Below are 22861 nucleotides of genomic sequence, written 5' to 3'. Positions count from 1 at the left end.
TGGGGTGGGGCAGGTGGGAGAATGGGTAGCTGGGGATCAGGAAGGGGAAGGAGATTTCCCTAAATACCCTTTGGCATCTTCTGAATTTTGAACCTTATCTACTCCTAGAATGGGTTAATATTTCAAAATAAAACCCAACCAACCGGGTTGTAAAAATGATACCTCAGACACTGACATGAATCAGCTGCAGAGAGTGATTCAAATCGGGCCTGGAAAGGTTTGCTGGCAGAGCGGGAACGCGAAGTCAGTTTTTGGAGAATCAGAGGCGGTGGGACGAGCACTCCAGAAGGAAGCGTTAGGTTAGTGAGCAGAGATGTATGCTGAACCTGGCTGATGTGGTTCTAGTGGTCGAGTGTCAACCCATGAACCAGGAGGTCACGGTTCAATTCCAGGTCAGGGCTCATGCCTGGATTGCAGGCTGGATCCCCAGTTTGGGGCGTGCAAGAGGCAGCTGATCCAAGATTCTCTCTCATCATTGGTGTTTTTATCTCCCTCTCCCTTTCCCTTCTTCTCTGAAATAAATAAAAATATACTTTAAAAATAAATAGAATGAAAGAGGTGCCCACTGTAGCCATCAATGCTTTGCCCCGAAAGCCACATGGGAGGGCATCTGGAGAATGTTTGCTCTGTGTGTGTGTGTGTGTGTGTGTGTGTGTGTGTGTGTGTGGATGCGCTCTGCAGTTTTCACAGGATCCTCCCAGGGGAGGGAGAGGGGGGGAGGGGGACCCATATCCGGTTCTAACACTTGTTTGTTCTGAAATCCTGACCCGCTCCCCTTCCTCCATGTAAGCAAATATCCTTGGAAACATCAGCCCCTGATGGAACGGACCCCACCCAACCTTCCCACAGCTCCCGAGCCGGCCTGGACCCATTGGCTCCCGGGGATGAAAAAGGGGGACCCCAAGGACTATGTCAGCAGGGAAAGGGGCCACCAGCCCCCACACAGCCTCTCAGTGTTCTCAGGACAGCGGGATGTCTGCTAGCTCACCGGCTTCTCTGGGTTAAACATATTCCATGCCCGGGGCCCTCAGTGTCCGTCTCAGAAGACAGCTGGCTCACAGCTCTGTCACGGGGAAACTTACTGCGGCCCTGGCCGGTGTGCACTGTCCCATGCACCGAAAGGTCACCGGCTCGAATCCCGGTCAGGGCACAAACCCAGGTTTCCGGTCCAATCCCTGGTTGGGAGGCAGCTGATCAATGTTACCCTCATATCAATATTTCTTTCTTCCTCTTCCTTCCTCTCTCTCTCTCAAATCAATAAACACATTTAAATATATATATATATATATATATATATATATATATATATATATTATTAATTTTTTACAGAGAGGAAGAGAGAGGGATAGAGAGTTAGAAACATCGATGAGAATCATTGATCAGCTGCCTCTTGCAACCCCCCACTGGGGATGTGCCAGCAACCAAGGTACATGCCCTTCACCGGAATCGAACCTGGGACCTTTCAGTCCGCAGACCGACACTCTATCCACTGAGCTAAACTGTTTTTGGCAATAAACACATTTTTTTAAATGATGAGAGAGAACCACCAATTGTCTGCCTCTTGCACACCCCCTACTGGGGATCATACCCTCAACCCGGGTATGGGCCCTGATTGGGAATCAAACTGGCGATGTTTTTGTGCATGGGAGGAAGCTCAACCAACTGACTTATTTTTTATATTTTAAATATAAATATATATATATATTATTGATTTCAGAGGGGAAGGGAGAGGAAAAGAGAGATAGAAACATCAATGATGAGAGAGAACCATTGACTGGCTGCCTCCTGCATGCCCCCTATTGGAATTGGAGCTGTGTAACTCCAGGCATGTGCCCTGAGAATCGAACTGTGACTTCCTGGTTTCTAGGTCAACGTTCAACCACTGAGCCAAGCCGGCGGGCCCCAACTCACTTTTTGATCCATACAAAAGTTGCCATGGGAAGAAGGACCCACCTTCTATTTTCTCAGGCCTGTTCTGACACCCAGATTAGCAGCGAGAGTGGAAAGAAAGGGTTGGCGTGCATTATCAGAGTAGACCGTCAAGGGTATTTGTAGCTCCTTGAAACGTCAGACTCTGGATGGCACCTACTGACAACTCTTACAGGTCCCACAGTCAATGTGAGTCTCCAGGATGCCCCTTTGAGCAGTGATCACGGACCCCCTCTGTCCATCACATTTGTTCGGTTCTGACACCCTGGCTTGTTGGGGGACACAGGCCCTGATCCCAGGAAACCTACCTTGCGTTCCACAGAAGAACGGATGTTAATTTATCTCACTCATCTTGGCGCCTGGTCAGGAAGTGGTGCAAGGCAGTGGGTGTGAAAAGAGAAGGGCTTTTAGTCTGGAATGGTTTCTGTATTAAGCTTCATTCATCCACAGATAACTGATTACCTAAGGCAAAATGCACTTCACAGTAAAAAAAGTGAGAGAGCGAGCAGTTACTGCCTAACCAAGTGCTCACACTCAGCATCACGGACAGTGGAAGATACAAGTTCACAAAGACGCCTCTGTGGAGCTCTTGAATCTAGTTTTGAGGTCTAACTTCCACTTGACAAGAAGTACAGCGGACAGAAGGACATGTTAAGGCCACAGGGGGACATAATCAGGTGAAGCCAGAATGTGGGACGTTCTGCAAGGTAACTGCTTTGGACTCTTCAAAAACTCAATGTCCTTAAGGAAAGAATCAAGGAGACTTGTTTAGACGATAAAACACCAATTTTCGGCTGGTGTGCCATAAAATGCAATACCTGCCGAAACCAGTTTGGCTCAATGGATAGAGTGTCAGCTTGGGGACTGAAGGGACCCGGGTTCGATTCTGGTCAAGGGCATGTACCTTGGTTTTGGGCATATCCCCAGTAGCGGGTGTGCAAGAGGCAGCTGATCGATGGCTCTCTCTCATTGATGTTTCTCTCTCTCCCTTTCTCTCTGTACAAAATCAATAAAATATATATATTTTTTTTAAAAAAAGCAATACCTGACTATAAAGGGGCACTGAGATTGTCAAATTTTTAAAACGACAGTAGCCATCTGGTGTGAATGAATCAAAATGATCTACCTTTTTTGTTGTTGCTAATCCTCGCCGGAGGATATTTTTCCCGTTGATTTTTTTTAGAGAGAATGGAATGGAGTGGGAGAGACAGAGAGAAACATAGATGTGAGAGAGACACATCAATTGGTTTTCTCCTGCAAGCGCCCCAACCGGGCCGGGAAAGGACCCCGCAACCGAGGTACGCGCCCCGGAATCGAACCCGCCACCCTTCTGTCTACGGGCCGACGCTCTAATCACTGAACAACCCAGCTAAAGCAACCTTTTTTTTTTTTTCTTAGATCGGCAATACTCTTAGATGCGATACTTTATTTCCCTTCCAAGTCTGCGAATCTGTGATCCCTCTGAAGGGGGTCGCCTACCGCACAGTAGGGATGGAAGGGAAGTGGACACAGTCGTTGGCTGAGTCTGGGTGTGTAGGTGAGGCTGCCACAACCAACCTCAGGGATGCAATGCCAGGTTCGGGGAGGCCACAACCCCCACATACCATCACACAACAAGACAGGACTAAGGAAAAGGAGACAGGAAAAGCTTAAATTGCCGAAAAGCTGGTAAAGGGAAGTAAGTACACATACTCTCTTTGAAACCAGGGAGATCCAGTCTCCGTAGAGACCGTCAAAAATTGCCAGTGCCGACTATATTTCAAGTCGTCACGGCGGGGTATTGGGAAAAGTTTTCAATTAGCAATAATCGCGCCTCGGATACACCTCATTGGCTACGATACTGCCACTGCGCAAAGCTGACGCCATGGCGGCGAGCCACACTCCCTGGCGGACGGGAACGGCCTTTTCGCCGAGGGTGAGCGCCTGCGGGCGAGGCCGTGGATCTGAGCCGTCCCCCGTGGGGAGGTTCTATCTCAGGCCCCGTCTGCACGCGAGGTTTCTTGTTGTTGGACCATCTCGCGTGGAAACGCCCAGATTCTGGGGAAGGAGCGTACATTCGCTGGGGATGCTGGGGGATTTTATGCAAATCAGCATAACGTCACAGAGATGATTGTAATGACTTGAATTCGGAGAACAAGGGAGGAGCGGCGGGAAGGCAGCTTTGAAAGCGAGGGTGAGCAGAAAAGCAACAAGTAGCGGGAGGGCGGGCGCAGATGCCGGGGGCGGGGGCCGCGGGGAGCACTTCCGGGGCAGCTGCATCTCGGGTGTCCGCGCGGGAAAGACGAGACGATGCAGCGTGGGCGAGAGAGAGCAGGTCCGAGCCTCTTCTCGCAGGTAAAGACCTGAACAGCAAAGACGACTTCTGCCCCTAATCCTAACAGACTGCACGACAAAGTGGCTCTTTCCTTCTAACCGAGGAGATCAGTCTCCGTAGAGACCGTCAAAAATTGCCAGTGCCGACTATATTTCAAGTCGTCACGGCGGGGTATTGGGAAAAGTTTTCAATTAGCAATAATCGCGCCTCGGATAAACCTCATTGGCTACGATACTGCCACTGCGCAAAGCTGACGAAAGCCCCGCCTGCTCATCGTCCCCAGTAAGCAAGGTTCCTAATTCAAAAAGGCGAGTTTGAAGCTCGTGGGAAAACTTTCAATTAATGTTTGGCTGAAAATTGTACAGCCAACTCAGGATCTCTCGAAAATGCATAAGCTGTTTTTGAAGACTCTCTTGCTTTATTTCGTTTCACCAGATTTTGGTGGAGGATGAAGCAAAGCATTATGGGAGGGAACATGCTCGTAATTTAATGCAGACAAGGAATTGGGGCGGATGAGAAACGGGCTCAATGTTAGGGTACTGTTCACTTGATTCCCAATTCACAGGGTAGCTGTCCTCTCCAAAATAAAATGTTTTCATTATGGTAAAATATGCGTAACAAAGCTTGCCAGTAGCATCAAGAACATTTTACATGGATTGGAACCATAGCTGCTCTGTATCTCCAGAACTTTTCCATCCTTCCAAACTGAAACTCTGTACCCATTAAACACTAACTTTCCATGTTCCGCCCCCACAGCCTGGCAACCTCTATTCTACTCCCTGTCTCGATGAATTTGATTATTCTAAGTACCTCACGTTAGCAGAATCATCCAATATTTGACCTTTTGTGTCTGGCTTGTTTCATGTTTTTAATGTCCATCCATGCTGTGGTATATTTCAGTTTCATTTTATGACTGCTACTCTGTTGTATGGAATTATGTTATCTATTCATTCTACAATGGGCATGCATTGCTTCTATCTTTTTTTTAAAAATGTAATTTTATATATATATATATATATATATATATATATATATATATATATTTCAGAGAGGAAGGGAGAGGGAGATAGAAACATCAATGAGAGAGAATGACTGATCAGCTGCCTCCTGCACGCCCCCTACTGGGGATTAAGTCCACAACCCGGGCATGTGCTGTTGACTAGAATCAAACCTGGGACCCTTCAGTCTGCAGGCAGATGCTTTATACACTGAACCAAGCCAGCTAGGGCTGCTTTTACCTTAAAAAAAATAATAATAATGATAATAATGATAATAATAATAATAATGTTTTTATTTCTGGGAAGGTGGGGTTGTAGGTGGGTGGGAAGAAATCAACCAAAGAACTTGTATGCATATATGCATACCCCCTGGACACAGACGATAGGGTGGTGAAGGCCTGGGGTGGGGGGTAGGGGTGGGCTACAAGGGTCAATGGGAGGGAAATGGGGGACTTATGTAATACTTTCAACAATAAAGACTTAAAAAAAATTAAAAAATGTTTTTATTGATTGAGAAATAATGAAAAATTGATATGTAAGAGAGTCAACCGGGTGCCTCCTACATGCCCCCCACTGGAGATTAAACCCACAACCTGGGCATGTGTCCTGACCGGGATTTGAGACCTTGCAGTGCATGGGAGGATGCTCAACCGACCTTTTGGCTCTTGTAAATAGTCTCCTAGGAACACGGGCATAGAAGTATCAGTTTGAGTCCTTGTTTTCAATTTTTGTGTATATACCTAGGAGTGGAATTTCTGGATCATATACTACTTATATGTTGAATATAAAAGAATCTTCTGTGGAGATCTTAATTTAACAGAGAGAGGCTGAAAGAGAAGCTATTTCCACAGCAATGTTCACAGCTCATGAAGTTTGAAGTGACGATCACTCTCATTGCTGTGCTCCCTCTGCAAGTGGAAAGCTGGCAGAAACTGCTACCTGCATTTGAGCTATATTCTCCAAAATACTTCTGGTTTTTGCTATTCATTAAGATGCAAATAGCAGTCTCTGAGAGAGAAATCTTCTCCTCACTATTTTATTATTTAAAATTTTCAAACATGAAACATTTAAATTATTGTTCAGTGAATATTCATGTATTTGGCATGTGGATGCAAAAATGAACATCTTCAAAAGGCCTGTATGATGCTGGTGTGTAGTTAATTTTTTTTTTCACCCAGCTATAAATGCCGGGGTGAGAAAAATCAGCAGAACCCTAGCCAGTTTGACTCAGTGGATAGAGCGTTGGTGTAGGGACTGAAAGGTCTCAGGTTCGATTCCAGTCAAGGGCATGTACCTTGGTTGTGGGCACATCCCCAGTAGGGAGTGTGCAGGAGGCAGCTGATTGATGTTTCTCTCTCATTGGTTTTTCTAACTCTCTATCCCTCTCCTCTCCTCTCTGTAAAAAATCGATAAAATATATTTAAAAAAAGAAAGAAAAACCAGCCAAAAAAAAAACAACATCAACAATCTGATTAATTTAGATTAATTTGCTTTGATATAATCCATGACTCAGTCATTTATTTTTGGTGTGGTGGAGTTGTGAGAAATAGAAGGAGCCCTGGCAGGTGTGGCTCAGTAGGTTGAGCGTTGTCTCGTGCACTGAAAGGTTGCCGGTTTGATTCCTGATTGGGGCACATGCCCAGGTTGCTGGTTCAATCAGGTGCATGCAGGAGGCAGCTGATCTGTTTCTCTCTCTCTGCCCTCCCTTCCTCTATCTAAAACAAATAATAAAAAATAAAATTAATCTTTAAAAAAAAAGAGAAATAAAAAGGACTTAGCCCTTGAGAATGTCTTGATTGGGTGGCTCATTTCCTCCTGTCAGTAGCTATCATGGGAATGGTGTTTCACCAGCTCTCTTGGATGACTTCATTCTCCACAGAGAACTTTCCAGCACTAGGAGAAAATGGAAAATTCAGTTAACTTCTCCCCAGAACATTAGATTTTGTGGGGTCTGAAAGCACAATAGCTATACAATCCTACCAGTCTCTATTGATAATGCTCACCCTGCTTGGAGAACTGAAGAAATAACATGGGTTTGAAATATTCCATTATAAAATTGGGCTGGGGTGGGAGGAGTGTCACTTTGGGGGCATTTCCACGGTTTTCATCAAATACTCACGTGTGCAGAAAATGTTCTGGCTTACAACCGTTTGACTTGGTGAAAGTTCCAGTCTGCATTTTGGTACTTCCTGTTGGCCGGTGGGCAGGTTAAGGAAGGCACAAAGGCTGTGGATGTCAGGTGGTTCTCCAGCTGAGTGACCTGGCCCAGCAGCTGCTGGAGGCCCTGCTCCCAAACTACTGCCCTCGTTACCTTTCCAGCATTTACCTCCGCACATTCAGGGGGAGGACCAGGCCTCATACCCTCACTCCGGCTCCATCCTCTTCCTCGGGGCTTCAGATTATCTTAAACGGGGGAAGTGGTTCCACAGTAGTCTTCAAGGTCCCTGTTAACTGCTCTTTACTTATGTCCCAAACACTTACAGATGATTGGTGTCTTATTTAGGCGATGCTATAGAGCAGAGGTTCTCAGAGGTCATACATTTGAAACAAGTGGGAAGCTTGAAAATCGACTTGATGCCCCAGGTGTTTCCCCAGAGTGCAAACCAGGCTTTGTGGTGGTTAACTTAGTAACGCGCAAGATGGAAGATAAAATTGGAGAAGCCAAGTGGGTAAACACATTTGTCCCTGTATGTGAGAGTTGGCTCTAGTTGTTCATGAGTATGTAAAAACATCAAGTTTTCAGGTACTTGTGAATTTACTTGACCACTCACTGCAAGGTGGGAACTTGACCCTGTCAGTGAGTGGAAGGGTCCCGGGTTTGATTCCAGTAAAGGGCACATGCCAGGGTTGCGGGCTCAATCCCCAGTGGAGGGCATGCAGGAGGCAGCCTCTCAGTGATTCTCCTCATCATTGATATTTCTCTCTCCCTCTCCATTCTTCTCTGAAATCAATACAGATATATTTCAAAATAAATAAAAATAAAGGTCAATGGGAAAAAAAATATCCTCGGGTGAGGATAAACAAAAAAAGAGAGAGGATGAATTCCTAAGGGCTGTTTAGATGTATGATTTTGCACTTTAAAGAGGCTGGTGTGCCGAAACCGGTTTGGCTCAATGGATAGAGCGTCAGCCTGCGGACTGAACGGTCCCGGGTTCGATTCCGATCAAGGGCATGTACATTGGTTGCAGGCACATCCCCAGTAGGGGGTGTGCAAGAGGCAGCTGGTTGATGTTTCTAGCTCTCTATCCCTCTCCCTTCCTCTCTGTAAAAATCAATAAAATATATATAAAAAACAAATTATATATATTTTGGCCAGTGGGCAGGCTTTATATATATATATATATATATATATATATATATATATATATATATATATATATATATGTGTGTGTGTGTGTGTGTGTGTGTGTGTGTGTGTGTGTATGTGTGTGTGTATATATATATATATATATATATATATAGTTGGTGTAACGCTCTGAATACTTCTCAGGGAGGACAATACATGGTGTCGCTTAGGTGAGAGCAGCACATCCAGGAGGAAAGTTCAAAATCTCTCACCACAAGGAGCCCTCAGGGGGCGCAGCTGGACGACCTGGTTACAGCGACTGTGAAACCCCGAGAATTGTGGGACTTGTAGTGTCCGCATTACTTAAGCTTCGCAAACTACATTACCCAAGATGCAATGTAGCCAGTCCGCTCGCTGTCGGACGTGAAGTGTCAGTCAGTCCCTTGAGCTGTGAAGGTAAGTGCGCTCCGGCGGGCTGCGAGGTTCCGGAGGCCGCGGTTTCTTAAAGGGACGGCGTGTCCCCTCCGTGTCCCGGGGGACCTGGCAGAGGGCAGCTGTCCCAACGGGGCGTGTTTCCAGCGGGGCTCCCCCAGCCCGTGGTCTCAGGCGTTAGGACTCCATTTGTGTAGCTGTTCACGTGGAATGCCAAGGAGAAATCGGGGTCCCGAATCCAATCTGGAAATCCAAACATAAAATAACGTTCGCATGTGGGGGCACGTGACGAGGGGAGTTCTGTATTCTACCAAACAATGCCAACGCCGTGTGTTTGCAGCTAGAGACGCGGACACGGGGGTATGATGACTTGCCGGGTTTCACCACTGTTGCTGTAGGCAAGTAGCTGTTTGCAGTTGAGAGTAACTAAAATGACATGGGGAAAACGAAAAACAAGAGGTGTGCGTGTGCTCAATTATATCAGTAAAACAAAAAGTCTGAGCAGACAACTTTACTAGCACCTGGCACACTAGAACTCAAATGTGCTTTCTTAGTGCGTGAGGAAATAGGTAGTTCTGGTTGCAGGTTCAGTTCTCAGCCGGGGCACACACCTCAGTTGTGGGTTTGATCCCCTCAAGGCTGTATGGAGGCCGCCAATCATTGTTCTCTCTCATATCGATGTTGCTCTCTCCCCCTCTCCCTTGCTTGAAACATTGATGGGGGAAAAAACATATCCTCAGGTGAGGATTAAAACATAATAATAATGAAATAAGATAATTCTAATTTAGAAAACGGGATGTAGGGTTACGGAACACAAAGTTCCCCAAGGGATGGTATTAACTAAAATATAAGTATATTCCTCTGAGGGAGACATCTGCAGATGCAGTCGTAGATGGAATAGCGATGAGGCATTATGGGATTTAAAGGATACTGAGGTAAGCCACTTAACCTCTTGAAGTTTATAAGGAATTCATGTCTGACCAGCTGGTGTTACTGGGAGGTTCACAATAGAGCCTTAAATGATACTGCTTTACCAATTTTTACTTTATCCTCCCTCCTTTTTTAAGTGGGCTATGTTTTTACAGCCCCCTCTTTTTAAAAAAAAGAAAAACACACCAAAATATGCAGTTCCCTTGAATGCAGAAAGCCTCTTTAAGTTAATTTTCATCTGATGGCTGCAGCAGCGCAGAGCAGGGAGGTAAGATTGGCTCGGGCTGTGAAATGGCCCCGTGTGGAGACGGCTTTGTTTGCGGAAGGCATTAGGACTTCTCGACCAAAAGAGATGATTAAAAACAGAATAAAAAGGTAGGCTTGTGGCTTCGGGTGGACTTCATGGGACCCAGGAGGGGTGCTGGAATCAGTGTGCACTTGTGGGTGTTACATATTCAGGCGTTTGCTGGCCAGTAATGAGGCCGTGGGCAGCGTGAAATGGGCCAGGAGGGATGATTGAACCTTTCCCTGAAGGGGAATGGGGAAAGGGCCAGTTTTCTCTGTGAGCCTGGAGCCCCTGAGTCATCAGATCCTGAGCTGGCTCACGCCCTCCCACACTTTACACATGATTGATTTGGGTTTCAAAGTAAGATTATAAGTATACACTGTAGGGTGAGTGGAGGGAAGGGGGCTGTACCTTTCTAGTGGAAAGTATTTCTAGTGGCATCCAGCCGCTCAGGCTTGGTACCCTAACTCATCTGCTCCTCCCTCTCCTTAACCCCATGTCAAACCAACCATGAGATACTGGGGCCCTTTCCTAAGTGTCTCTGGGACCCTTCTCTTCCTCCCCACTGTCACTGTGGCCTCCTAAGTCAGCTACCACCGCGCACCCTGCTCTGCCAGTCTTAGCTCTCACCTCCCTTTTCCCAGGCCCACTCCTGCCGGCTTCATTCATTGTGATAGCTGAATGATACTCCACTTTGTGGACAGACCGCATTTTGTTTATCTGCTCAGCAACCGACGGTTACCTTTGTTTTTTAAAAACATTTTTAAAAGCCTGAAAAACAAACAGCAACAAAAAGAATTTATAAAAAACAAGCAAGCCATCCCCTCCCCCCGACGTTCACAGATACAGAGAACAGATTGGTGGGGGCCAAAGGCTGGGGTGGGGGTGGGGGAGAAACGGGTAAAGGTGGTCAAAAGGTATAAAACTCCCGTTATGAAATAAGTGCATGGTGAATACTGTAGTGCATATTTGAAAGTTGCTAAGAGAGTAGATGTTAAAATTCCTCATCACAAGAATAACATTTTTTTTTAAACCATCTTTTTTTTTTCTTTTTAAAAAAAATATATTTTATTGATTTTGTACAGAGAGGAAGGGAGAGAGATAGTTAGAAACATCGATGGGAGAGAGTCATTGATCAGCTGCCTCTTGCACACCCCCTACTGGGGATATGCCCGCAACCAAGGTATTGTACATGCCCTTGACCGGAATCGAACCTGGGACCCTTCAGTCCCCAAGCTGACGCTCTATCCATTGAGCCAAACTGGTTTCGGCCAAAAATAACATTTTTATAACTGGTGACAGATATAACTAAACTTATTGTGTTGATCATTTCATGATATATCCAAATACTGAGTCATTGCTGTACACCTGAAGCTAATATATATCAGTTTTACCTAAACCAATCCATCAGTCAGCTGGTTTTTCACGCGAGGTTCCCCTCTCTCCAGAATGAAGATGAGCTTCGGGGTGCCCTTCAGGGCAGTGAGAGGCTGCCGGGTGGCCAACCTCAGCCAGCAGTGCTCGCACGGCTCCGTGGGGTTGTTTGTGCCTCCGAGTCCTCCCGTGGATCCCGAGAAGGTCAAAGAGCTGCAGCGCTTCGTCACTCTTTCCAAGAGACTCCTGGTGATGACCGGGGCCGGGGTCTCCACCGAGTCCGGGATCCCGGACTACCGCTCGGAGAAGGTGGGGCTCTACGCCCGCACTGACCGGAGGCCCATCCAGCACCGGGATTTCGTGCGGAGCGCTCCGACCCGCCAGCGGTACTGGGCCAGGAACTTCGTGGGCTGGCCTCAGTTCTCCTCCCGGCAGCCGAACCCTGCCCACTGGGCCCTGAGCCGCTGGGAGAGGCGGGGGAAGCTGCACTGGCTGGTGACCCAGAACGTGGATGCCCTGCACACCAAGGCGGGGAGTCGGCGCCTCACCGAGCTGCACGGATGCATGCACAGGTGCAGGCGCGTCTGAGAGGTGTGAATGCAGAACGTGTGAGGGCAGCGGCCGTGGCTGACCTGGTCACTGTTGTGCTGAAACAGGATTTGGGAGCAAATTTAATCTGGAATTGATCCCACCAATCTCGTTGACGGAGTGGGGAAGTGAAGTGGGGAAGGCAGGAAAGCCAAAAGGGCGGTTAGTGAACAGGTTACTGCTCCGGGCTGCGGGGCCCTCTGTCTGGAAGGCATGCTTCAGAGTTCTCCCTGAAAGCCAGGGCAGCTGGGTGCTTGGCCAGCATCTCCCCTCCCTCGCTGGTCAAAGGTCACTCTGAGTCTTGGGGGACTAACTCCCTAACACTGACTCTGCTCTTCCGGAGGAAGCTTGCTGGGCCACAGGAAGTTGTGTGCAGAGGCTGGCCTAGGGGTCTGTGAGCAGAGCACCAACAGCGGGCACTACACACTGCCGCGTCTCTGGTGCCAGACACCCAGAACGCCATGGCCGGCGTGGGAGTCAGAGCCCAGTAGGCATTGCTGGAGTGAATACGTGCAGCCCTGGCAAACACTGGTAGCTAAGAGGCCACTGCCTTATCTTTAGCCCCAGGATCCTCCTGCCAATCACAAAATATTTATTGGGTGCCTCCAACATGTGGTGTGTCCTGTGTGCTGTGTGGAGGGAGCGAAACCAGCGTATGAAACTTGGTCAACTTACGTGTGAGAACTATGTAACCTGCCTGGGGGAGACCCCAAAACAGCGTTTAATGACCAACGACTCCTCACATGATTGTTAGAGGGTGTGGCCCTCGAAGGACAAGCCTTATGAGTTGAGAGACACAGACTTAGTGAAGATTGGAGAAAGCGGAGAAGCTTTTGGGGTGAGGTGGGGCTTGAGACCGGCTCAGACTTGATTAGGCAAAGGAGGGGAAAGAGCTTTCTAAATGAGGAATGTGCAGAGCCCAGAAGAGACCAGTCTGGCCTCTGGGAAGGCTAACCCCAGCTCGCGGGCACAGCAGAAAACCATGCAGGGCTGTTTGGGACTGTTGTGAGACCAGAGGAGCTGTTACTGCTTTCCGAGCAAGAAAGCAACATGGCAAATAGCATTTGAGGAAGGCCGAGCGGGAATAGAAAAGGCTCGGGGTCAGCCTGGAGGACCCGGACTCAGTGATGGCAGGGGGATGAGAGAACTGATGACGGATGGGTCCTGGGGTGTTTAGCCATCCTCTCCCATCCCTCACTGGTCAAAACCCACCTACATCACCGGTCAAAGATCACTCTTGGGGGATTTTTGCCCCCCCCCCCATGTAAAAAATCTATAAAAGTAAAGAGAATAGTACAATGAACTCCCCTATACCATTATTTTTAAAAATATATATTTTATTGATTTTTTTTACAGAGAGGAAGGGAGAGAAAGAGGGAGAGAGAGCTAGAAACATCGATGAGAGAGAAACATCGACCAGCTGCCTCCTGCACACCCCTAACAGGGATGTGCCCACAACCAATGTAAATGCCCTTGACCAGAATTGAACCTGGGACCTTTCAGTCCGCAGACCGAAGCTCTATCCACTGAGCCAAACCAGTTTTGGCAGATTCAAAGATTTTTTTTAAATTATTTTTTTATTGATTTTTTACAGAGAGGAAGGGAGAGAGATAGAGAGCTAGAAACATCGATGAGAGAGAAACATCGACCAGCTGCCTCCTGCCTACCCCCTACCGGGGATGTACCCGCAAACAAGGTACATGCCCTTGACCGGAATCGAACCCAGGACCTTTCAGTCCACAGACCAGCGCTCTACCACTGAGCCAAACCAGTTTCGGCAGACTCGAAGATTTTTATCATGCCTACTTTACTCCTTCTCTCCCTGTCTCTTTAAAACATTTTTAAACAAATCCAAGATTTCTTATCATTGCAGGCGGGGCCTTTTAAATAAAAAATACACAACATAATCTGATGGTTGACTAGATCGAGTAAAAGAAGTTTTCCCCCAGGGTTTCAGCCCAAGTCACTAGAGAAAGCTGGTGATGGGGAGTTGGGGGTGGAGGCGTGTGATTGGAGACGGAAGGTGAGTCTGACAGGTCAGTCAAGGACTTGGAGGTGTGGACTCCAGTGTGGGGGGAGAGCAGGAGTGGAGTCCTGTGCAGAGGAATCCACGAGCACAGGCATGGGGCGATGTAAACAGTCCCATGCTGATGTTGCTCAGTGGTTGGTTGAGTTTCGACCCATGAACCAAGAGGTCACAGGATCAATTCCTGGTCAGGTTGCAGGCTCAGTCCTCAGGAGGGGGCATGTAGGAGGCAGCCCCCTACTGAGGACCGATGCTTCTATCTCTCTATGCCTTTCTAAAATCAACAAAAACATTAAAAAACAAATAAAATATTTTAAAAATGAATGGATGGTGATGATAGCAATAATTACAGTAGATGAGGGGGAATGGAGGGGGAGACTGGTTTTGGTACTAAGGAGCTCATTTATGTCGTAGAGAATTTGCAGTCGTGCTAAGAATAAAAACGAGCTGGCTGGAGGGTAAGCAGGGATTTTAGTTAGAAAACAGGTACCTTACTTGTTCTAGAAGGTGCCCAGGGGGAGGAGGGGGAGAAACGGGGGGAGCTAAGGAGGTCAGGAGACGCTGCTCCTGCCGCTGGGCGATGGGAACAGGAAGTGACGGTGGAGGGTGGAGGGACTGAAGAGCGCTGGGGTGCCCGTCTTTGGGGCACGTGGCTCCCAGGACGGCCGCTCACCGGCCTCCTCTCCGGCTGCAGGGTCCTCTGCCTGGACTGCGGGGAGCACACTGCGCGCGGGGAGCTGCAGGAGCGCTTCGAGGCCCTGAACCCCGCCTGGAGCGCCGAGGGCCACGGCCTGGCCCCCGATGGCGACGTCTTTCTCACGGAGGAGCAGGTGCGGAGCTTCCGGGTGCCCCCCTGCGCGCGCTGCGGAGGCCCCCTGAAGCCAGACGTCGTCTTCTTTGGGGACACGGTGAACCCCCACAAGGTCGACTTCGTGCACAGGCGCGTCCGAGAGGCTGACTCCCTCCTGGTGGTGGGGTCGTCCTTACAGGTACTGGCTGGGCACTGCCCGTGGGAGCCTCTCCGGGGCCCCCACTAGCCATGTCTCCCCGCGTCCGGCGATCTCTAACCTGTGCCCCTCTCCCCAGGTGTACTCTGGCTACAGGTTCATCCTCACCGCCCGGGAGGAGAAGCTGCCCATCGCCATCCTGAACATCGGGCCCACGCGGTCGGACCAGCTGGCGTGCCTGAAGCTGGACTCGCCGTGCGGGGAGCTGCTGCCTCTGATAGACCCGCAGTGACGGGGCCGGCGGTCCCTGAGCCGGGGCGGGGCCTTCTGCGCGTGTCCTGCTGCTCAAGGTCAGTGCCGCTCGGAGACACGATTCCAGTCCCCGTTCATCAGAGAGCACTGACAAGACACAGATGGTTCTAGGCTGCTGCTGCTTCCTTTTTTCTTTTTTTTGTCTTTTAAAAAATAATTTTTATTAATTTCAGAGAGGGAGAAATAGAAACATCAATGAGGAGAAAGAATCATTGATGGGCTGCCTCCTGTACAACCCCTACTGGGGATGGAACCCGCAACCAGGGTTTATGTCCTTGACAGGAATTCAACCCAGGACCCTTCGTCCACAGGATGATGCTCTATCCACTGAGACAAACCAGCAAGGGCGGTTCTAGGCTTCTTAATGGGTGGCCATTATAAATTTATTTTTGTGATGTGCATTAAGCTATATTGTTTGAAAGACTATGATTTTCAAATTGTAGGCACATAGCTATTTAAATGTCCCAAAATCTACCTTAACCTTTTCTGTTGTGTTTTTTTATTTTTATTTTTAATTAATTTATTTTTTAAATCTTGGCAAAGTCAATTTTTTTTTGAAAGACTTATTTAAAAAAAATATTTTATCGATTTCTTATAGAGAGGAAGGGAGAGGGATAGAGAGTCAGAAATATCGATGAGAGAGAAACATCGACCAGCTGCCTCCTGCACACACCCCACTGGGGATATGCCCACAACCAAGGCACATAACCTTGACCGGAATCGAACTCGGGACCTTTCAGTCCGCAGGCCGATGCTCTATCCACTCAGCCAAACCGATCAGGGCTGTTGTGTGTTTTTTTAAAATAACAGCTTTATTGAGATATAATTCACATACCTTTAAAAGTATACAATTAAGCCCTAACTGGTTTGTCTCAATGGATAGAGCGTCGGCCTGCGGACTCAAGGGTCCTGGATTCAATTCTGGTCAAGGGCATGTACCTGGGTTGCAGGCACATTCTCAGCGGGAGGTGTGCAGGAGGCAGCTGATGGATGTTTTTCTCTTATAGATGTTCCTAACTCTCTATCCCTCTCCCTTCTTCTCTGTAAAAAATAAATAAAATATATATTAAAAAAATAGACTTAAATTAGTTTTAAAAAAAGTAAAACAGTAAAAAAAAAAATTTAAAAGATAATTCCTGACCTTTACTTGTGGTAAATACAGTAAATAATAAAAATATAAAGCAGCCGAAACCGGTTTGGCTCAATGGATAGAGCATAGGCTTGGGGACCGAAGGGTCCCGGGTTCGATTCCGGTCAAGGGCACGTATCTTGGTTGTGGGCACATCCCCAGTAGCGGGTGTGCAGGAGGCAGCTGGTCGATGATTCTCTCATGGATGTTTCTAGCTCTGTATCTCTTTCCCTTCCTCTCTGTACAAAATCAATAAAATATATTAAATATATATATATATATACAATATATAAAGTATATATGTACATACATTGAAATGATGGAACTATTTATAAATAAATGGGAGATGGCGATGTAACCACGAAACGATTCGTGTCGAGTCCGACGTCACCCGAGGACTGCCTGTAATTTTTTTAATGCTATAATTGAACGGTAGGCTGGCTCCCAATCATTTCCCCTCTCCACTCTTGCCTTATTTTGGCATCAATCTGTTTCATTTCTTTTCAGATCCCTAAGGATCTTCCTTCAGCCGAAGCTCACCGAGTGCAGCCTGTAGGGGGCAGCAAACGCGCGCCGCTCTGCCCGCCTCTCCGGCTCGTTTCTGAGCCTCGGAGTTCAGTCTTTCGGTTGATGAGATTTGCCCCTGAAGACAGACTTTTTCAAAGCAGCAGCTTCTCCTGATGGGAAAATGCTTTCAGTCCCTTTTTATCTCTCAGGCAGAAGAAACGGCCCAGAATATGTGGGTCAGGATGGTCTCCGGAGGACTAGTCCAGGGCGCACTAATGTGTGTGTGTGTGTGTGTGGGGGGTAATGGGAGTAGGGAATGACTTAATTTCTTATTCTAAATGGTTAAATGTCTTTCACTGCACTGTTTGATTTTTTGAAAAGATGAGCTATGCCATGAATTAATTGTTTATTAACCCAGGAATAAAGGAATCCTTTTGAATAGCACACCAGGTAGGCGGGCTGTGCGTTTCTGTTTTTTAATCGGCTATAAGCAAACGGGACTTGACGACATGGTTCTCTAAGGATCGCTGCTTCATTTCAGCCCAAATGAGACACCTGCCTGGAACCCGGTCTGCAGGAAGGAAACGGGGAACTCCCAGTGGGATCTTAAATTCATTTGTTTCTGCCGGAGAGGCAGCACGACTTGCCTGGTGACTGCATTAACCAGAAAGAACCCTTGTTCCAGGGCAGAGCTTTCTGCACAGTCTCACCAGGAAGCGAAGCAGGCGGAAGAATCGCAGGCTTTTGTCTACAATTAGGGAGAGCAATGCAGGCTCACCCTGCCCCTGCCTGGAAGCGGATTTCAGTGAACGGGGTGGCCGGCTCCGAACACCCAGTGCTGCTCAGCTGCACAGCTGGGGTGTGCCGCAGCGCGGAGGAGCTCTGAAGAGTGTACGGTTTTGTACTCTCATCCCAGCTTTTTTGCACGTGGAGATCCTAAAGTATTTTGAATCAGATTTACTCAGTTATCCTAAGTCAGTACCAATAATTGTATTCAATCTGGGCCTTTAAAAAATATATATATATATATATATATATATATATATATATATTTATTTATTTATTTATTTTCCACAGAGAAGAAGGGAGAGGGATAGAGAGCTAGAAACATCGACGAGAGAGACATCAACCAGCTGCCTCCTGCACACCTCCTACCGGGGATGTGCACGAAACCAATGTACATGCCTTAACCGGAATCGAGCCTGGGACCTTTCAGTCAGCAGGGCGACGCTCTATCCACTGAGCCAAACCAGCTTCGGCCATTTCTGGGCCTTTTTAAAAAATAAATATTTTATTTATTTTTTACAGAGAGGAAGGGAGAGGGATGGAGAGATAGAAACATCGATGAGAGAGAAACATCAATCAGCTGCCTCCTGCACAATCCCTACTGGGGATGTGCCCACAACCAAGGTACAACGCCTGGAATCAAACTGGGAAGCTTTCAGTCCGCAGGCCGACGCTCTTTCCACTGAGCCAAACCGGTTTTGGCTCAAACCATTTTCACCCACAAATCTCATAATGTTACTGACAGACACTATATTAGGGTAAAGAGGCTACGAAGGTACAACCTCTTGCCCTCAACTGGCTCACATAGGGGGTGCCATCTCCCCCGCCCTTACTCTACACCGGAAATGGTGCAGTCATGCATGGAATGGCAGAATGAGACCATTGAGTCCACCCCCATTCCTTTTTGAGGAAATTAAAATCCAGACTTACCTAAGGTCATACATGCACGTAGTTTCAGAGCCAGGACTAGAATCCAAGGAGATTTTCCTCACAATTCTTTTTTTTTTTTTTTTAACTGACTTCTAGAGAGAGAGAGGAGAGGGAGAGAAACATCAGTGTGAGAGCCAAACATCCACCAGCTGCCTCCCGCACGCCCCCTACTGGGGATCAAGCCTGCAGCCCCGCATGTGCCCTGACCCGGAATAGAATGGGCGGCAACCTGTGGGCGCATGAAGCCCAACCAAGTAAGCTGCACCAGCTGGGCCCTCCTGGTTCTTTTCCTTTTAAACAACAAGACTCGTGAAGATGATGGTTAGGAAGAAGCCAGCCTGGAGTAGCAGCGGAAGCCCGCAGGGTGCCTGGCCAGGGGACCAGGAATGGCTCAGGGTGGGGATGGGGAGGAGGGAGGCTGCCAGGGAAGGAGGGCTGCTCTCACACCCAGTGTGGGCACGCCTCACCAGACCCAGTGAGGGCCTCGGGAATGCTCCTTTGGCTCACATTTCCACCCGAGATGGAATTCTTTGCAAAACATTTGTCTCAAGAGGAACTTGACATTTCCTGAAGCTGCTGGTTCTCAGGTCGCCTCACTTGACATCTTTAGCTTCCCACCGGCACGGCAGTCCCGAGTCCACGCCGAGTGCCCTCGGCTGGAATAACAAACGTCTCCTAGTGACGCTCCCAGGTGTCACTGCCCTGGTCACAGGGTTCTAGCTGCATGAGCCCGCTGTGGACGTGACTGCTGGCCAGGCGCTCCCTCAGCTGCTTCCTCATTTCTTTTTCTTTTTTCTTTAAACATTTTTATTGATTTCAGAGGGTGCTTCCTCATTTCTGCTCTGCTGTCGCGGCTTTAGGAAGTACGAGTCACAAAGGCACAGAGGGACAGAACAGCGGATCCTTCCCACTAACGCGTTTTCTCTTTCATGCTGTCATGAACGGCACACCCTCTCTCGCCTCTCCCTCAGACACCAGCCTTACCGAGCACACTGCATCCGGAGCGCCGTGTGAAGCATTTCACAGGAGCTCGTAGGCATTGACGTGCCAGGAGATGCTGGCGTGTACATAGAAGTCAGTCTTCTGTGAACACACTTTTCCTGAGACGGCCGAAGGAAGGACTGATACGAAATTCAGTATTCCAGGCCAGGTGACTACTGTCCCAGACTGCCCCCGACTGAGGGGTTCCCTGAGAATTAAACTCACCCAAGAATGGAGAGCAGTGTTTTCCCCCCCATTTACTAGGGAAGGAGTGTATCATGGACGGACAGACTGGGATTTCCATCTATCTCTTGGTATATACTAGTTAGGTCAGTGGTCGGCAAACCACGGCTCTTGAGCCACATGCGGCTCTTTGGCCCCCTTGAGTGTGGCTCCTTCACAAAATACCACGGCCTGGGCAAGTCTATTTTGAAGAAGTGGCGTTAGAAGAAGTTTAAGTTTTAAAAATGTGGCTCTCCAAAGAAATTTCAACCGTTGCACTGTTGATGTTTGGCTCTGTTGAGCAATGAGTTTGCCGACCACTGGGTTAGGTGAACGTGGGCAAGCGGCTTTATCCAGCCCCCAGTCTTCCTGTCGGCGGGGATAACGGAGCTCCCTCCTCGGGCTGCTGTGGAGCATAAGCAGGGCGGCGATGTGTGGGAAGCCCACAGCAGTGCGGGCAGATGTCAGCCGCTGTCCTTAGAACACGGAGGTGGGTGGGAAGGAAAGCCGTCCCACCTGCCTCCCTTTGTGCCCATTTACCCCTCTACCTAGATCACAGGACTCTCTCCCAGAACCACATTCCCTTTTGTGCACCTGTTTGTTTGTTTTTTAAAGTACAAAAGTTTTATTTTACTTTATTTCTATTTATTTTTATTGATTTCGGAGAGGAAGGAAGAGGGAGAGAGATAAACATCAATGATGAAAATCATTGATCGGCTGCCTCTTGCATGCTCCCACTGGGGATTGACCTCGCAACCTGGGCATGTGCCCTTGACTGGAATTGAACCCGGGACCCTTCAGTCCACAGGCTGGGCTGATGCTGTATCCACTGAGTCAAACCAGCTAGGGCAAAAGTTTTATTATAATTTTTAAAAATATATATACTAGCCGAAACCGGTTTGGCTCAGTGGATAGAGCGTCGGCCTGCGGACTGAAGGGTCCAGGGTTCGATTCTGGTCAAGGGCGTGTACCTTGGTTGCGGGCACATCTCCGGTGGGGGGTGTGCAGGAGGCAGCTGATCGATGTTCCTCTCTCATTGATGTTTCTAGCTTTCTATCCCTCTCTCTTCCTCTCGGTAAAAAACTCAATAAAATATATTTAAAAAAAAAATACACACACACACACACACACACACACACACACACACTAGAGGCCCGTTGCACAAAATTTGTACATTGGTGGGTGTGTTTGTCCCTCAGCCTGGCCCCTCCCTCTGTAGTCTGGGACCCCTCAGGGGATGTAGCAGTGCACCAAGCGGCAGGTGGCCAGGGAAGAGGCCGAATTGGGGCCAGGCACTGTGCCGCTCGCACTCATCCCAGCCTGATGCACCTGCTGCCGCTGGCTGCTCGGTAGTGCTGCCTCAGAGTTGGGAGAGGCTCCTGCCATGGCATCTGTGCTCGCCAGCTGTGAGCCCAGCTTCTGGCTGAGCGGTGCTCCCCCTGTGGGAGTGCACTGATCACCAGGGGGCAGCTCCTGTATTGAGCGTCTCCCCCTGCTGGTCAGTGCACATCATAGCGATCGGTTGTTCCCCCATTTGATCAATTTGCATGTTAGCCTTTTATTATATAAGATTTTATTGATTTCAGAGAGGAAGAGAGAGGGAGAGAGAGAAACATCAATGATGAGAATCATTGATTGACTGCTTCCTGCGCACCCCACATTGGGGATTGAGCTGCAACCAGGGCATGTGCCCTCGACTTGAATCAAACCCAGGGCCCTTCAGTTCTGGCTGCCACATTATCCACTGATCCAACCAGCTAGGGCTAAAGTACAAATGTCTTGATGCAATAAACCTTTCTAAAGAAAGTAAGTGCATATGCTTCCTTCTCCATTCCTTTGGGAAAATCATATTGATCAAACATTTACTACACAACAAACGCTGAAGGAAGCCTTTTACCATGCATTGGTCCACCTAGTTTTTACAACCAGCCCTATCTATCTATGATCCTATGCACTGTTATTTCTTTGGAAAGATGATGATCCTGAAGCTTATGTAACTTGCCCAGATGTCACCTGGGGCGACCAGTCAGCCAGTCCAGTTCCGAGCTCATTCTCCTCTTTAATGCTGCGGAAACCTGGACTTTGGGAGGGGGGACGGGCAAGGCACAAGAAACTTCCAGAAGTCCCAAGCTGGGTCCCCTAAGATGAATAAGCATTCACCAGGCGGGGGCAGGGGGAGCATCCCAAACGGAGAGAACAACAAATGCAAAAGCATGGAGGTCAAACCTGCAAATACCTTCACCTTTAAAAAAACAACAAAACGCTTGAAGGTGGGGGTGGGCATTCAATGTGGACTTGGGGCGCCCCAGAGGCCCTTGGCTCCGTCAATATTCCCTCGCCCCTCGCCATCCTTCCCTCGCGCCCCCTTAGATCCCCAGCCCCCCACTTTCCCAGCCCCCTTTCGCCTTCCCTGGAGGGCGGGGAGGTGGGGGGAAGCAATGACGGAGTTACCACCTGGAAGCTGGCGGGACCGGGGGAGGCGGGCAAACGCGCGGTGGGTGCGAGGCCCAGTGAGGCCAGACCCGCGGGAAGCGGGGCCTCACCCGGTGCTCGCCACCTCCTCGCCCTCAGCACAACCCCCTTCCTCGCCCCCCAATCTCCTCCCGGGGCCTCACCTTCCCGGGGCGCCGCCTAGAGGACGCGGCCAGCCACTGCGCCTGCGCCGGGAGGGGCGGGGCCTGAGCCTAAGTGGTGCGCGGGGAGGCCGGAAGCAGGACCTGTTGTCCAATAGGAAAGAGGAACGGAGAGCCACGTGACCACAAAGTGTCCAATCACATGTTCTACCCCGAAATCCCTCCGGCCCCGGGGCGTAGCTGGCGGGTTGACAGGGTCGGGCGCGGAGGATCACGTGGATGCAAAGGTAAATACGGCCACGTGGTTTATC

The 22861-nt window shown here is 48.7% G+C and overlaps 1 protein-coding gene, 1 long non-coding RNA gene and 2 other non-coding genes across 4 annotated transcripts; 1 reads left to right on the top strand and 3 right to left on the bottom strand.

Moving 5' to 3' along the window:
* Positions 1-3646: 3646 nt before the first annotated feature.
* Positions 3647-3787, bottom strand: LOC118725762. The gene has a single exon (XR_004990107.1). It is a non-coding gene; the product is annotated as a U4 spliceosomal RNA (small nuclear RNA).
* A 567-nt stretch (positions 3788-4354) lies between these two features.
* LOC118725760 lies at positions 4355-4495 on the bottom strand. The gene has a single exon (XR_004990106.1). It is a non-coding gene; the product is annotated as a U4 spliceosomal RNA (small nuclear RNA).
* A 4229-nt stretch (positions 4496-8724) lies between these two features.
* On the top strand, positions 8725-17509 carry SIRT4 (sirtuin 4). The gene is made up of 5 exons (XM_036449585.2): positions 8725-8983; positions 11624-12121; positions 14858-15152; positions 15250-15460; positions 17059-17509. Exons 2-4 carry the CDS (start codon positions 11625-11627, stop codon positions 15400-15402), a joined length of 945 nt encoding a protein of 314 aa, XP_036305478.1. The 5' UTR covers positions 8725-8983; position 11624; the 3' UTR covers positions 15403-15460; positions 17059-17509.
* On the bottom strand, positions 8992-19963 carry LOC123652826. Its single transcript, XR_006742327.1, has 3 exons — positions 18775-19963; positions 10806-10946; positions 8992-9202 (listed from the first exon to the last, which is right to left on the bottom strand). It is a non-coding gene; the product is annotated as an uncharacterized LOC123652826 (long non-coding RNA).
* Between the last annotated feature and the right edge of the window lie 2898 nt (positions 19964-22861).

The sequence above is a fragment of the Pipistrellus kuhlii genome, unplaced genomic scaffold, assembly GCF_014108245.1.
Source record: "Pipistrellus kuhlii isolate mPipKuh1 unplaced genomic scaffold, mPipKuh1.p scaffold_m20_p_20, whole genome shotgun sequence".
Taxonomy (NCBI): Eukaryota; Metazoa; Chordata; class Mammalia; order Chiroptera; family Vespertilionidae; genus Pipistrellus; species Pipistrellus kuhlii.
This window is presented reverse-complemented; position numbering and strand designations above follow the sequence as displayed.

Coding starts and splice junctions, on each gene's coding strand:
- SIRT4 (XM_036449585.2), top strand. CDS start 11,625: ATGAAGATGAGCTTCGGGGTGCCCTTCAGGGCAGTGAGAGGCTGCCGG. Junction 12,122..14,857: donor CTGCACGGATGCATGCACAG/GTGCAGGCGCGT, acceptor CTCCGGCTGCAG/GGTCCTCTGCCTGGACTGCG. Junction 15,153..15,249: donor TGGTGGGGTCGTCCTTACAG/GTACTGGCTGGG, acceptor CCCTCTCCCCAG/GTGTACTCTGGCTACAGGTT.